Raw genomic sequence first — 15,989 nt, 5'->3', positions numbered from 1 at the left:
GTCCAGACACGGAAAGATAGTGTCTCAAGTTAAGAAAGTGTCCTCAGGATGCAGGTCCCCTCTGCTAAAACACGTGATGTCCCACAGAAGGCATCTATTTATGATTCTGAACAACAGGACTGAGGACCTGAACCTGGTGTTTAAACTCAGAGTGGAAGAGTTTGACTACATGATTTTTGTGACATCAAATAACACAAAGTGCTTCAGCTGTGGGAAGGAAGGACACCAAGCTAAAGTATGTCCACAGAGAAATAAAACAGCTGACACTCAGGAACAACAGGAGGGGACAGGGGGCGTCCAGCAGGAAGGTCAGGAGGGACAGGAGGGGACAAGTGGAGTCCAACAGGAGAGTCAGGTGAGTGAGGAGGGACAGGAGGTCACAGGGGAGATCCCAAAGGAAGGTCAGGTGAGTGAGGAGGGGACAGGGGAGGTCCCAAAGGAAGGTCAGGTGAGTGAGGAAGGACAGGAGGGGACAGGGGGGGTCCAACAGGTAGATCAGGTGAGTGAGGAAGGACAGGAGGGGACAGGGGGGGTCCAACAGGTAGATCAGGTGAGTGAGGAAGGACAGGAGGGGACAGGGGGGGTCCAACAGGTAGATCAGGTGAGTGAGGAAGGACAGGAGGGGACAGGGGGAGTCCAACAGGTAGATCAGGTGAGTGAGGAAAGACAGGAGGGGACAGGGGGGGTCCAACAGGTAGATCAGGTGAGTGAGGAAGGACAGGAGGGGACAGGGGGGGTCCAACAGGGCCAAGTAAGCGAGATTGACATGGAGAGAGATGAGGACGTGCTTAAAGTTCCTCATCTGAAAAGAAAGACCAGGAGCAACAGTGGAAGCTCAAAGGCAAAAAAAGGAGCAGTGAAGAAAGGAGGGAGAGGAGCAGCAGAGTCCGAGTCCAACATGGAGACCGACTCTGCTGACAGTGAATCCTCCGACTTCAGGACAGGAAGCCAGAAGAGCACAAGAAGCTACAGTGTGGGGAAGATAAAAGTGTTTCTCCAGAAAACAAAGAATATGAAAGGATTGAAGATTATTTCTCTGATAAAGAGCAGCTCTCAAACTCTGTCCGGCTGCACATGAGCAGCAAAGGCAGAGGAGGCTTCACCGACCAGGAAATATATAGACTAAAGAAGATTGTTCAAAGAATTAGACAAGAGAAGAACAATGATGAAGATGATGAATAAAGTTTTACATCCTGATTATCAATCAGTCCTGTTTTTGTGTGGGGTTTTTATATTTTACAACATGAGTCTTTTAAACATTAGTTCGTTGAATATAAACGGAGCCAGAGACTCTGTGAAGAGGTCTCTGATGTTCCAGCAAATGAAACTTAAAAGAAACTCATAGTGACTCAAAAAATGAGAATGGCTGGAAAAGAGAGTGGGAGGGGCAGGTGGTCCTGAGCCACCTAAGCACAACTAGTGGGGGGGTGGGCATCATCTTCTCCAAGAGCTTCACACCAGAGTCTTTGGAAGTGGAGGAGGTGGTGGAGGGCAGACTACTGGTGTGAGGGCAAAGGTTGAGCAGTTTTATTTTGTCTTTATGAATGAACTTTATCTGTCTCCTCTCTGACAGTTACTCTTTTCTCTTCCCTCTCACTTGTTTGTGTACAGGGTGATGGTGACCAGTGTCCTGGCAGACAGACATCCAGGCGAGCTGCACATCTTCAGGAACTACAACCCTCCCTCCGTCCGCAGAGAGCCCCCATACGCCACCACTGCCACATTCCAACCAATCACCATCCCACAAGGTAATCCAGAATTACCACTTGTGTGCGTTGGCCTTAGACCAGTGCAGAATAATGGAGTGCATTAAAACTACCACTGGATGGCGACAAATCTTACCTTTAGTGACTTTAAATCTCAATAGTAAAAACAAAGAAAAAGCTCTGCGTGAATGCAAATCCCTCCATGTGAGTTTGTGTGTCACTGTGTCCAAGAACAAGTGCACTTGTTGCCGTGTTGTTGTTGCAGGATGGGAGGATGAGGATGTGTTGATAGTAGGATACACAGAGGAGCCGCCCAGAAAGCGTAGGAAGGTGACAGATGAAGGTGTGTGGGTGTGAATGAGAGACGACGAGCATCTGCAAGGAACAGCTTCACAAAGAGTTTAATTCAGTCAAAAAGTTTTATTAACTCCTAAATTGAAATACGTTAATGTGTAAACATACGTACTTATGAGGCACAGCAGCAAAGAAATACGTTTCAGCTCTTTGTCCTTCTCACCATCGATCAATGTGTTTGTTTATTGTCGAGCAGTTTGAAAAATTAACCATTAAGTCGTTAAGCATCTTTCTCTGAAGTTTGGAGTCTAAAAACTGCCTTTTCGGCTCATTCTCATATTCTTGTCTTTACATCAGAACAACTCGTGTGGCGAGCTGCCCGCTCCAGCGGTGCTGCTCCCACCTACTTCCGACCAATGGGCCGCTTTCTGGATGGAGGGCTGCTGGCCAATAACCCGACACTGGACGCCATGTCAGAAATCCATCAGTACAACAAAGCCGTCAAAGCGGAGGTAGGCACATTGACAGCAGCTTCATATTTGTATTGCTCCCATCCATTAATTGCTCATTCAATCGCTAACCCACGTGGATTTGTTAAGTATATTTTTCTCATTATGTCATTCATCTATCTGTTCCCTCACTTTCTAACTCATCTTAACACTCCTGCCTCTCAGGGCCACAGGGAGGAAATCAAGAAGTTGGGTATAGTCGTCTCCCTTGGGACAGGTAGGCCACTTCATTGTGTCTCATCACAACTAATAATATATTTCATGCTCCGTCTGAACTAAATTCAAAAGTCAAGATCACTTTCTTAATCTGAAAGTGTCAACAACCACTTTGTGCTGGCAGGAGCATGAATGGCATGTCTATCTCATACTATAGCCCTTATTCCTCCTGACCAGTCTATATAAAAGGTACTAAGTTGGACTGGGGGGTGTAGGCATCGTTGTTGTCATGTTGTCTAAAATCCCTCACTGAGGCACAATATCTCAGCGTGTTTGGTTCAGTGTAAACATGCAACAGTTCTACCTAGTTGCACAGAAATCTTCATAGTACAGTGATAATAAATTTAGATCAGTGAATACTTGCATCATAAACGTGCTCCCGTGTGTCTGCAGGTAAACCCCCTCAGGTGGTGGTGAGCTCTGTGGATGTGTTCCGACCCTCCAATCCTCTGGAGCTGGCCAAGAGCTTTGTAGGAGCCAAGGAGCTGGGCAAGATGCTGGTGGACTGTGTGAGTTGAGCTACGGCCGCTGCTTCAGTCTCCAACTCTTTGTTTTGTAGTTAAATAAAAAGCCTGTTGGACTCTTAACCATTGATTTCTACTGTCCCATGAGTCAGAGTTGTGTTTTTCACATCTTTGTAGCCTTTTAATTGTCTCTCTCTCTCTGACTGAACAGTGCACAGACTCTGATGGTTGTGCCGTGGACAGAGCCAGAGCCTGGTGTGAGATGATCGACACCATCTATCACAGGTTTGCTGAAAAGGAACTTGCTGTGCTTTGGTTCTTTTCACCACTAACTCTGCTCTCTGCCCTCGTTCGTTTATTCCATCAAAACATCTTTATCACACCACCTTCTCTGTGGCGCACTTTTCATTCTCTCTTATACTCTGATGCTTCCTATACAGTGTTTTAAATAATAAAGACGTGTAACAGACCGCAGGTTTCTGGTTGACAAAGGGTAAACATTTAGCTGCTATAGCTGACCATGACCAATATTCTGATATTGATCTGATTAAGACAATAGGCTGAATAAGACACTGCCATGTAAACAGCATTTTCTGATTATCTTAACCTTACTGATACTCGGAATAAGCAAAAATCAAGACATTTGAAGTATTGCGATCCTCATGTAGACATGTTTACTTCTTAATTGCTTCATAACATCCTATTGGAGTTTTCTACTACCTATTTATCTATCAAAATAATATCTGATTAAATTCAGTAGCTGGAATATTGGTGTTCACGTAAGCGTAGTAATTGTCAAATGTGAGTGTGTCAGTCCTCTGGAAGCTTGTTAATGCAATAATTTCAGAAAATCTATCTGGGATTCAGAAATCCTCTTGTCTGCTTTGATTCCTGGTTTGAATATGAGTTACATTTCATTACATTATATACTGTAAACCATTTCTATGGACATTAGTATACAGAGCTATGCATAACTCCTATTATCCTCAGTGTTTGGCTCATTTGCAGTTTCATATTAATGTCTGTGAACCTGAAAGTAACTCTTTACAAACCCTGTGTTAATTTGTGCAGATTGAGCCCCCAGCTGTCACAGGAGGTGATGCTGGATGAGGTGAGTGACGCGATCCTGGTGGACATGCTGTGGGAAACTCAGATGTATCTATATGAGAAGAGAGATATCCTCCGATCCCTGGCCAATCTGCTCCTGGATAAATGACCGCATGAGAAAATCGCAGGGAGATGGAGGCTGAGAAGACGGGACCACGAGGGCAGAAGAGATGGTGCATATCAGGAGAGGATGAGAGTAACTGGTCAAGGCACGAAGCCATTGGTATGATACAAATACTGAAATCTAATGGAGGAAACAACTGACTTCACATTGCGTAATAAACAGCAAGTTATGTAGCATCATGTGACCTTATCACTGACCTTATCATTATCGTGGTTTATCAAGTTTTCTGTTTGTGCACGAAGCAGTGAAGGGCAGAGTGTAGAGTTGGCCTTCCGGAAGTATGTGAATACAGGCTCAACGTATGAGGAAGTGGTATCAACCAAATCAGACAGGATGTACCACATGTCCGCTAACTGTGGTTTTATGATCTTCGCAGTGTTTGGCCTCAAATAGAGTCTGAACAGGTTCTAATCCATTTCTGATTGGTTGTGTTTAAACTAAAACACTTGTCACATTCTTCCTTCACATTCTCCATGAGGTGATATGGTGTGTATAATGAAGCACTTCGATGATGTGGGCAATATTAAAAAGTGCTGCCTTATGTGTCTGGGACCCAAATTTAAACCATTTCATATGTCCACAATTCTTTTTCATGCCTTTATAATTTATTCATACTGACTTTGAACAGGGTATCTAACTTCACAGCAACATATTTTAAATATTTAACTACTATAATGGGACCGGAGACTAGACTTGAATTATCAACTGAGTTGAAAGACAAAGAATGAGACGACTCAATGCAACCTGCAGAACTTTAACTTGAGGCAACAAATTAATTCCTATGTTTTTTGTATGTGGATTAATTACTGAAGTGTATACTGGTATGATAATAAAAATATATTAATATTTACAGATGATGTATCCATGACTGATTTGTTTCTTTAATCCATGTGGTTTGTAGTTTAATTCATTCTGCGTCTTTCTGCCCCTGTATGTTTGATTCATTAATCACTGTGGCCATTAAAAAAGTAAAAGAAGAAATCTGACTTGAGTTTACTTTAATGCAAACAAGTTATACAACAATATTAAACACTGATGCTGTAAAAACTATTCAACAGTTTGGTGCAGTATAAAAACATATTTATTAATTCTGGTGCTATAAAAAATATTTGGTAAGAATGAAGCCAGAAGAGATGACATAACAAATATTTCATTAGAGATATATATATATACATGCGTTATATAAATCAAAAATATAGTGTAAATGCAAATAATGTAGAAGTATAGACACATTTAGCTTGACATTAGTCACCACAAATAATTAAAAACACAAAAATGTTAGCCTATTAGCTTCAGTCAATAGCATAAGGCTTCACCACAGAAAAATCCTTTGATGTCAGATTTTTTAGCCGTCAGCTTTCTGTAACTTAACGGCTGATACCCAAATGAGAATTGTTTTAAAACAGAATCTGAAATTCCTGAAAACAAATTAATTGTTTAGGAAGCAAGTAGTTAAGCTTAGCTAGCTTTAGCCTACAGGGTTGCTAGCATGACTTTACAAAAGTCCCATCTTAGCAAGTAAAGATTTAGCTCTTTAGCTAGCGTAGCTGCATCCAGCTAGTAAATGTGTAAGAAGAACTACTCGACTTGCATCTTTTTTCTGTGCCTTTGACTTCAGTGACATTTAGAGACGACCATTAGCCAACATGGTTAAAGTTAGCAGTCGCTGAAAACAGGCATCAGCAAGTCACTTCATGCTGGGTGAGTATTTTTCTCTTTTTCAAAGAACCGTACGTTAGCTTCCTGTAACGCGAGATCTGTTGTTACCCAAGTAAATATGAACATAAACAGTTTATTTTAAAAGTTCTTTATTTGAATCTAATGTTAGAGAAAGAAGTAATATAACTATTATTAGCTATCATCGGCCTAGAGATTAGTTAACATTTTAGCTAGGAGATTTCTGATCTGGTAAACCAGCCTGTAATGTTAACCTTCGCCAACCGTTTATAAGATTTTATTAATTTCTAAGATGGTGTGTAAAATATCTCGCTGGAGAAAGCACGACCGTGGTAAGTGAGGCAGATAATTAAGTATAACAGTTTAACTGAATGCTGTCATTAGCATTGGCTAATGGGAGATACACTTAAATTTAAGCTAGCGTTACATTTACAGTGTTTATTCATTGATGTTTTTTAAGGTTGTTTATATTTATATTCAGAAAATTAGAAGGTTTGGAATGTTCTTGTTTTAGTTTTTTAGAAAATGTACTGATGTAAGTGAAAACATTTGAAATGAAACAACTGTTTACACTTCGTACCTTTCGTTGATGTAAGATAATTTATAACATAATGTGACGAACGCTGTTTGAGGGGCCCCCTGGGAATCTTTGCTTGGGGCCCCAATAGACTTTAGAATCTCCACTGTGTGTCGGAAACGTGGGTATTTTGTATCATGCAGGATAATCAATAACGCTACAGAACATTTTGTTGTAACCTTGATTAAGTCATGATCCCAACATTTCACAGAAGTAGTAGTATTTCTTTAAGGGTTGTTGATGCACAGTGAAGAGTACCAGTCAGTAATGTAGTTTTAACAGACTGGTCACTGAAACTAAAACTTCCTGCTTCCTAAAACAGGTTTCGGGTTCAGAGGATAGCTGTTGGAGAACCTGTTCCCTGGTGAAACGCTCCTGACGTGACATCGTGCCATGGTCCAGGAGAGTGGCACACGGAGAATTCTATGTGGGTCTAATGACATGACCCCCAGGAGAATCAAGAATGACAATCCTTGGGTCACCCTAACCCTAACCCTGACCGGCCAGGGCTTGCGTATGATCACACGCACTTACGCACGCACACGCACGCACGCACACACACACACACACACACACACACACACACACACACACACACACACACACACACACACACACACACACACACACACACACACACACACACACACACACACACACACACACACACACACACACACTCTGGGTCAATCCGACCCAGGAACAACACGAGGGATAAACACCATGTTCACTTTACTTTGTAAAATCTCTTAATCTATACAGTAAAAATGTTTGATATTCAGTATGTGGGTAGTCTGAGAGGTCCTGAACACTATTGAGCAAAGTCTTTTCATAGTACTTTAAAATATCCAGAAATTAGCTACTTGAAGCTAAAAATGTGTGACTTTTATCTTGTAAAATCTCTTAATTGATAGTCAAAATGCTATTCATAAAAATGACACAGGTAAGACGATATATACTTCTTGTGAATATAATCCAATAAATTTATTTTTCAATTATGCATTTTGTATAGGCTCCATGTCAACAGTTTATTTTGAAAACCGGACGTAGGCCCACATGTGTTCTTCCTCTAACTTCGAGTACTCCGTTGCCATTCCCGTTCTGGGCGGTTTGGATGCGTTTACCATAAATGTCAGTATATGAGTGCAGTCGAATTTCCGTGTCGGCTGATTTGACCACAGAGACGCGAGTGTAGGCTGGTTTGACCGCAGTCAATAACTGCACAGAACATTTTGTTGTAACCTTGATTAAGTCATGATCCCAACATTTCACAGAAGTAGTAGTATTTATTTAAGGGTTGTTGATGCACAGTGAAGAGTACCAGTCAGTAATGTAGTTTTAACAGACTGGTCACTGAAACTAAAACTTCCTGCTTCCTAAAACAGTGACTGTTTGTCAGGGCTCTCAAATGTGCTGTTGAGGCATCAAGAAGCTGGAGATGTGCATCACAGGAAGCTGCACAGCAAACTGATGCCCCTCAACGCACAGTAAGTGCAATGCAGAGATAATGACAGGAACAGTTATCATGTTCCATACATCACCTTGTCCACGCTAATGCTGATATTTTACAAAACGGAAAATGTCCTTGTTTGGTGGATTGTTGATCCTCGACTTTATCGCCACCTACTGGCCCAGCATGCTTGTTTGAGTGTTTGTAGTCTTGTTGCTCTCGTCGTGACAGAGATACCATCAGAGATATTGAGGAAAACAAAATTCGTGTGGAAGGAGATTTCTTTTTTTAATGGAGGGGGAAATATCAGATCAAATAGCCCTTTGTTTATGGCGATGTACTAATTTTAGAGGTCCACTAACAGGCCAGTTTGCCTGAAAGTGGAAATAGAAATGCATTTATAGACTGTGTTTACTCAGGTGTTGTTTTGGGTGTAAAGCTGACAACAGCATAGGGGCTTTGCTCTTCTTCTTGGGGCTGATGTGGCTGGATTTGTGAGTAGAGAGCATCTCTGTTGTTGGGGAGTTGGACGCTGCTATAGAGAATATCATCCTCCTCTATTGGTTGAGCCGAGATGTCGTCGTACACTTGACCAGGGCTTATCTGATGAAGAGACAAGAGAAACATTTTTATTTAATATTTCTGTGTGTTTAAAATTCTCTTAATGAAATTAAAAGATTCCAAATGGAGGTCAAATGAATGGGAGGGTTCAATATAGCTGCATTTGCCTGGAATAACTCTTGATGTATATAAAATTAAAAACTGAATTGTACTGAGAAAATAAAACATGATTTATGTACAGTATTGTAAAATATAACATTCATGGAACATATGGGACAATGCATCTCTGTTTCATTAGAACAATGGTTGAAGCTGCTGTTTGGACTCGGTTGAACTCTCTGAATAGATGAGGACGTTTGTCTAATGGAAGAAACTGTTAAAATTCTCTGCTTTACCTCCTCCAAGTTGACAGAGGTTTCAGTTCTAGGAGACTGGATGGAAGTCATCTTTCTTCTAGAGAGTGAAATGAATAGGTGAAGCCAGGTTAGTGTGAAAGAGAATGTGAAAGTCATTGCTTTGAAGCAGAGCACAGTGATGCTCACCTAATCCACAAGAAGACGAAGATGGGTATTATAACCAGGAGAAGAGCAACATATTCTATGGTTGCTTGAGTCCATTTTCTTCTTCTGTGGACAGTGAGCATCTTTTGACGAGAGCTCTTTTGGAGCATTTTAACCTTGCAGGAGTAGTTTCCTGCATGTTCACTGCTGACGGGGTCTAGAACCAGGTACTTGCTTTGTGTTTTTGTCAGATTCAGAGGTTGATTGTTCAAGTACCAAATGTAGTTCATGTTGTCCGTCAGAGGACAACTGGTTCTGCAGGTCAGCGTGACTCTCTGTCCCTCGGTCACCTCCTCAGAAGGACTAAACTTCACCTTCAGATCTGAAAGATGAGATTGGTCAGTTGATAAAGACGTTCCTGAACAAGTGTCTTCTAAAACAACCCAAATAAGCAAGAAGGGTAAATGGAATTAGTTTGTTGAATTAGTTGCCTTATTATTATCGATAGTAACTCTCTATAGAAAGTATGCAGGTATTTAATCTAAATACTGTACCTACCTGTGACGACCAAAGTCACCCCAGGAGCAGCCGGCCATCTCCCTGCATCACTTCCTATTCTGAATATGTATTCTGCTGAGTCATTCTTGTTCAGTTTATTGATTGTCAGGATGTGGCTGTTCATCACTCCATGAAACTTAATACGATCTGTATTCGTTATCAGCTCTTCACCAGCCGCAATATCACTTCTCCTATTCTTATACCACGATTTAGACTTCCACTGCTGGTTGTAAGGATCCGAGTATTCACTGGAGATGTTCACTGGAGGAACCCTATAATAGATCATCCTGTTGACATAATTCACCTGGAGCAGTATTGATCCTGAATACCTGAAACAGAGATTTTAAAACAAATCATCAAACAGTTTATCTTTCTCCCTTTTACAGGCTCTTGACTCAAATCTTTATGAATTATAATCCGACTACAAACAAGCTCATACCACAAATCAATCTGAGAGCAAGGCTCACAGCACAGGAGAAGAGACAGGAGAGGAGCTGGAAACCTGTTGTGCGCTGGCTCCAATCGTCTCGTTTTGTACCATGTGATGGTTTGAGCTGCTGCCTGTGGACAGCTGCGTTACAGGCCATTTGAAATCCCAACAGTCTTCAGTCTTTGAACATGTACTGTACTCTGTTGAAGAAAACAACTGCTTCTCACCACTTCATCTCTGCCACGTTAATCGAGATGGGCCAATAACTTGAGGACCAAATAGTTACTGATAATCCCGCTACATAATGATGAGTGAAAATCCATCCATGCTTTCTTTAGTTAAGTTGTGCATACACACACACACATGTTTACATTTCCTTGACCAATTCATGCCTAACTCAACTCCAACCAGTTATATCTCATGGTCCCCAACCAGGACCTCTAGACCGCTTCAACGTAAGGTAACCACCCATCTCTGGTGAAACACTGTAGATCTTTAAATTGTGGAAAATATTATTTAAAGGGTTTAGACGTATGGGATTGGGAGTGTGTTTGTGTGTACTATTTGTGAAACTTCACCTCTGATATGTGATGGAGTACGGCTCTGTCTACTGGTTCTGCTGATTTGAGTAATATCTCTGCCTTTAGTATAGGTCACAGTGAAGCAGGCTGATGTGAGAGAAGCTGGACAAAAGAAAAACGACATTCTGTGGTGTGAACAGCATTTCATAAGCTTACACCCAAGGCACCAGGATACGGAGGCCACATGTTGTCACTCACCCAGTGAGACTTCAGGCTCCAGATGCTCGTAGCCTGAAAGCACAGGAGCATGTGACTGATTCTCACTGCTGATTAGCTCCTGTACCAAGGAGACGAGTCCTGATAGAGAAACTCCCTGTGGTTCTTTGTAAATTGTGATATAGACCAGGGCTTTCTGTAGTCAGAGGACAACTGCTGCTGCACATCAGGGGACAATTGCCTCTTTTCTCCTCTGTGGCAGGAAATGACTTTCGATCCCGCAGGTCTGAGAGGATATTGAATAAAACAAGAATTAATGCACTGATGTAATAAATTAATAATAAATAACTGAACCACTGTACCCAACAAGGAGCTGAATTACTTCCCCTGGCATTTATTTAGTTTGTCATTAACGTCACTACAACAGTAAAGTGCTTATCACTTTCAGATCATTGATGGTAATAGTGAAGTTGCTCTCTTCAGATATGTTCACATGTTTTCCGGCCTGCAAAGATCTGATCTTGAACCTTCTTGTTGTCCTCCCCAGCTAACAGTGAACCAAGGCCGCTTGATTTGGGACGTTGAGCTGAGCAGTGTAGATCCACTGATGAACCTTTTAAGGCACAGATGCTTTTGCTCCAACCCCTTTAACAGAAAGCATTTTATAGTTCTTAACTTAGTAGATAAATTGTACATTCATTGTTTTGTAAATACCAATTTGCTGTAATATATGTGAAGAGCAGAATCTGAGAAAATATTTGAGCGTCATCTTTTTTTCTTCCAATCAATCTAAAATTGACTAATATGCTGATAAATACGAATTTCTTACGGTTCAGTTACGCATTCACAGTTAGTATTGTAGAAATAAACGTCATTCATACCTGAGATACAGGAACAAACCCATGAACACACATTCAGCTCCTGGCCGACAAATATGGCCAGTGTTGTCTTCAGCTTCTCAACAGAAAGTATGACTTTAAATGAAAGCTCATAAAAATTGAAACTTTAAATGGTAAAATTCAATACAGAGAAAGGAAAGACTGAAGTCAGAATGGTCTGTTTGTCTGTGTGAGACTGTTTATCGGGATCCAACTTCAAGAGTTCTATACTTCCCAGTTATGTGACTCGCCTACTAACGTGTTAGATTGTGTATCTGTGGTTTCTAGACACTGACAGTAACGTCAGTAAAGCTTTGCCTTGCAGCAATGTTCACAACTTAAACACTAAGTGTACATGATGTCATAACAACAAACTCACAAGTTTCATTTGTGAGCAGCAATAGTCTCTTAATAATCATGAAGTGTTTTTGGATAAGATAATAAAACTCTAGAGTTCCATCTCCATTGCCTTTTAACAAGTTTCTTAGCTGTTGCTAACATTAAACTAATTTGAAACTAGGAATGTTGCTCTGACAGTCCATACCTCCACCAAGGCTAATAAGTATTATGGCTATGTCAAAGCAGCTGTCGTTAATTATCCAGACGGGGCGGCCAACAGATTGTAGTTTCTTCCACCACATTTTCATAACTGAATCAAACCATTTTACGTTTCTTATTATTATAACACAATCTCTAGATTGCTTGCCACATTGCTGCATTGTATTGTTTTGTGTCGTGGTAAATTTGCAGCACTATTTGCCATGGTTGAAATTATCATCCCTAAAGTTTTTACCATCCACGCACAGTCAGACCTCAGTTTCAGCTGCAGTTGTGTGGGTTGTTTGGCTGTCACTTGAATTAACCATACGTATTGAGTTAAGTTTAGAAACTTTATCAGGTGCATTGGCCACGCCCCACCCATAGACTGTATATATAGATGGACGTGAGGTCCAGATGTCACCTGGTTTCTGAAGAGTGAAATGAGGCCAGTAGTAGGCGCTCACCTGACGCCTATCTTGCCAGTGCTGATCTCCTAGTTCCTGGCTAACCAATAAATGGGCAAGAGGAGTCGTAAGTAGTTAGACTGACAGCTGAGCCACGCCCGCAGAGCTCAACATTACCTGGTTAGCCTCCAGGCTAAGGAGCCAGGCTACATGTGCTACCCGATGCCGGCAACTGGCTAGCGCTGCGGTGCTGTTGCTTCCATGGTCGCGATCTTTACAACGAACTCACTAGAGGCACGAACCTGAAACTACACAACAACAAACCTATTGCTTTATCTATTATCATAATCATATGCTTACATGCCTCAAGTGGTTTTAATATGTAATTGTTATAAAAGTAACCGTTATTTAACACCGTGTAATGAACAGATTGAAGTAAATTAACCACACTACTACAGAGTCGTGTGTTTGGTTGTCACTTGATTTTTAATTTTTAATAGTTAATATCAATACGCTACATGTGTAATTTGCATGTGATAGTAACTATATGTTTGTTCTGATACAGGCTGGTATACCCACCATTACTATTGCCACCTTGTTTATTTAGCCTGTTATGGAATTTACAGTGAATTAGACAGTTTAGATAAGATTATAATCTCAATACACCACTGTTGTAAATTGTTCTGGTATTTATTAGTAATTATGTTTACACTGAGAGAAATGGAGGGATCATCGGTTCTGTCTGAAATCTGTGGTGCTTCCACCTGCTGAATACAGAATAAACTGTGGGAAGAACCAGTCTCTTGCTGAACATACACAACATAAAACATCCTTTTATAGTGAGTTTCTTCTTTTCATTAGATGAAGTAATTGCAGCACCTGATGTCCTCAGCATCCACTGTGGCAGCAGTAACATGAGGGAGGATCGAGAAGCTTCAGGCTGGTCAACATGAGGACGACTCTGCACTCCAGCTTCATCTGCACAACACTCATGTTTTCCTCTTAACTAAAGATGGCTTGCAACTGTTTAGGAGTTGGCAGTCATTGCTAAGTGTCATGGATAATAGAGCTAATTTCATATTCACAGGTTGGTTAAAAAAATGAACACTATCAGGAGCAATGTTTATCTTTTTACTTTCTGATTTGATACATTTAGATAAAACCCAGTGTTTTATTTCATAAGAGACAGAACACAGTCAGCACAGCTGTGTCCTTCAGGTCATTCTGTCCCTAATAAAATGACAGGAAACATAAAAGTATGGCATTATTGTAGAGGAAGTGTTTCTTATGAACAAAGTTTGTATCCTTATTTTCTGTGGGTATTCAACTATGTATTTGAATATAGTTGTGGATTAAACAGTGTAATTACCAAGACAATGAATGTACAGCATGGACTTCTTTTTCCACATTAAAGTATTGCATATTATTTAATGCATTATGTATTATGTGCAATACTTTGCTTTGATTGTTTGTAAGTTATGAAAACAGGTCTGTACCTGAGTCAGTGTTGAAGTGATAATCAGTGTTCAGTCTGGTTGGATTCTGAAGCTGTGTCTCATGCGTTGACATATCCACAGGCAGGCTGTCTGGAGTCACCTAGAGAACATTCAACACAAATACACAGATATGTAAAGTCACATGTGCCAGGTTAACTCTTTAACAGACTTTTTACATGGCAAAGTGCATTACTCAAAGTTTATCAGATCACAATCATCAGCTTAGAAATCAGGGTGGACATCAGCCTCAGGTTCTCTATGTGACTGTCTATTCTAGTAAAGTTACACTTCCTATAATTTATTTATATGTGACAAAAATACATTGTTCTGGTATACACTTATTTAACACAATAATTCAGTAAAGTCTGCCTAAGATTAACGATGTAAAAACTGAATGCAGGCTTACAAGTTTAGTTTTCACTAACACGTTACAAACATGGCCACCAATACTCTGAATAAAATGCTTTAGTTGATCACAGTAAATCTGTTTCTGCAGAATAATAATCTGTATAGGTAGTAATTTAACTATTTAAATTTAACGCACTATCCGTACAGCCACAATAACAAAGTTCAGCTCAACGAAGTTTCTACCGCAAGCTGCACTAATGCTTTTTCTTGAACAATAATCTAATATGACATTAATACTGGAAGCACAACACACGCAGTCAAGCCAAATAGGCTGGCGAGTGAAACAACTTTACATAACATTAGATATCTTACGTGGGTGGAGCGTATCTCCAGACACACACAGTCGCCCTGTCTCAGTTTAAAGATTCATAATGCTTTCTGCTGCTGTGTGGGACCGCTCCATGCCGGTTCATGTCGGTTCAACAACTCCCGCACGGTCCCGCTAGCACGCCGCCATTACTGCTGTATCTTGCCTGCAGGCTAGCGGAGCTAGTTAATGCTTGTGGTACAGAGACACCGATACCCGCTCACCAACACAATATAACACATACATAAAATAAACTTTACTTACCACAGAAACTGGAGCGCAGACGCCTTTAACTTCTCCGCTCAGAGCAGAACGTTTAACATCAAACCGTATTATTCATCCGATATGTGAGTGAAACCTCTCCACAGACTCAGGTCCTGTTCAGCACGGGGTTAGCCTAATATCTGTTAGCCTGTTAGCTCAGGTAGTTTGTTAGGCAACAGCTAGGTACTGAGTCGCGATCTAACGTGACGCTACCTGTCCATCAAGTGATAATTATCCATAATATCAAACCTCTATATAATTTAAACAAGTGAGTTAGAAAACATTCATCTCCCCTCAGAGCTGTCTAGTGAAGGAAGAACTTAGTGATTGAGACTAAACTGCTTTTTGAACCAGGCTGAAACAGGTTTAATTCTGCTCTAAAGTCGGGCTTTTTAACATGGGAGTCAATGGGAATTGACTCCTTCTTGGAGCCAGCCTCAAGTGGCCACCCAGTGAACTGCAGCTTTTTGCACTTCCAGTTTCAGTAGTTGTGTTAGCAGTTCTTGGTCCAGTTACAAGTGTGCAGCTAAATGTAGCAGCACAGCTCCACATTTCAAACATTGACCGGAGCTTGACTTGCCCAATTTTACTTGGAACACATTATTCTCTCTGGTGTTGGTGAATGTTGATCATAGACTTTTTCTCCACCTACTGGCCCAGCAAGCTCGTTTGAGTGTTTGTTGTCTGCAGTAGTTTAGACAAGGCCTTTGTCTGCAGTGATGTGCTAATTTTAGAGGTCCACTAACAGGCCAGTTTGTCTGAAAGAGGAAATAGAAATGCAT

General features: G+C 40.9%; 2 protein-coding genes across 3 annotated transcripts in view; one reads left to right on the top strand and one right to left on the bottom strand.

Moving 5' to 3' along the window:
- The window catches only part of pla2g6 (phospholipase A2, group VI (cytosolic, calcium-independent)), a 71,462-nt gene that overhangs the window by 49,626 nt on the left and 5,847 nt on the right, over window positions 1–15,989 (top strand). The window lies entirely within an intron of this gene.
- On the bottom strand, window positions 5,484–10,001 carry LOC118126033. Of its 2 annotated transcripts, XR_007034884.1 has the most exons (5): window positions 9,744–10,001; window positions 9,228–9,567; window positions 9,081–9,138; window positions 7,917–8,727; window positions 5,484–6,853 (listed from the first exon to the last, which is right to left on the bottom strand). XR_007034884.1 is itself a non-coding variant. In XM_047343784.1 (4 exons), the coding sequence occupies exons 1-4, from the start codon at window positions 9,865–9,867 to the stop codon at window positions 8,536–8,538; spliced, it is 714 nt and encodes a 237-aa protein (XP_047199740.1). In that variant the 5' UTR covers window positions 9,868–10,001; the 3' UTR covers window positions 7,629–8,535. The 2 variants fall into 2 exon arrangements, 1 of the variants encoding a protein (XP_047199740.1); XM_047343784.1 differs by lacking the exon at window positions 5,484–6,853 and having other exon boundaries at window positions 7,629–8,727.

This window comes from Hippoglossus stenolepis, chromosome 2 (assembly GCF_022539355.2).
Source record: "Hippoglossus stenolepis isolate QCI-W04-F060 chromosome 2, HSTE1.2, whole genome shotgun sequence".
Lineage (NCBI taxonomy): Eukaryota > Metazoa > Chordata > Actinopteri > Pleuronectiformes > Pleuronectidae > Hippoglossus > Hippoglossus stenolepis.
Note: the sequence above shows the minus strand (reverse complement) of the source record. Positions and strands in the feature narration are given on the sequence as shown.

Excerpts from the sequence above, each read along its gene's own strand:
- LOC118126033 (XM_047343784.1), bottom strand. The coding sequence starts at position 9,867 with ATGAACAGCCACATCCTGACAATCAATAAACTGAACAAGAATGACTCA. Across the intron at positions 9,568-9,743 it reads GGTGACTTTGGTCGTCACAG|ATCTGAAGGTGAAGTTTAGT; the intron begins GTAGGTACAGTA and ends CTCATCTTTCAG. Across the intron at positions 9,139-9,227 it reads TTCGTCTTCTTGTGGATTAG|AAGAAAGATGACTTCCATCC; the intron begins GTGAGCATCACT and ends TTCACTCTCTAG.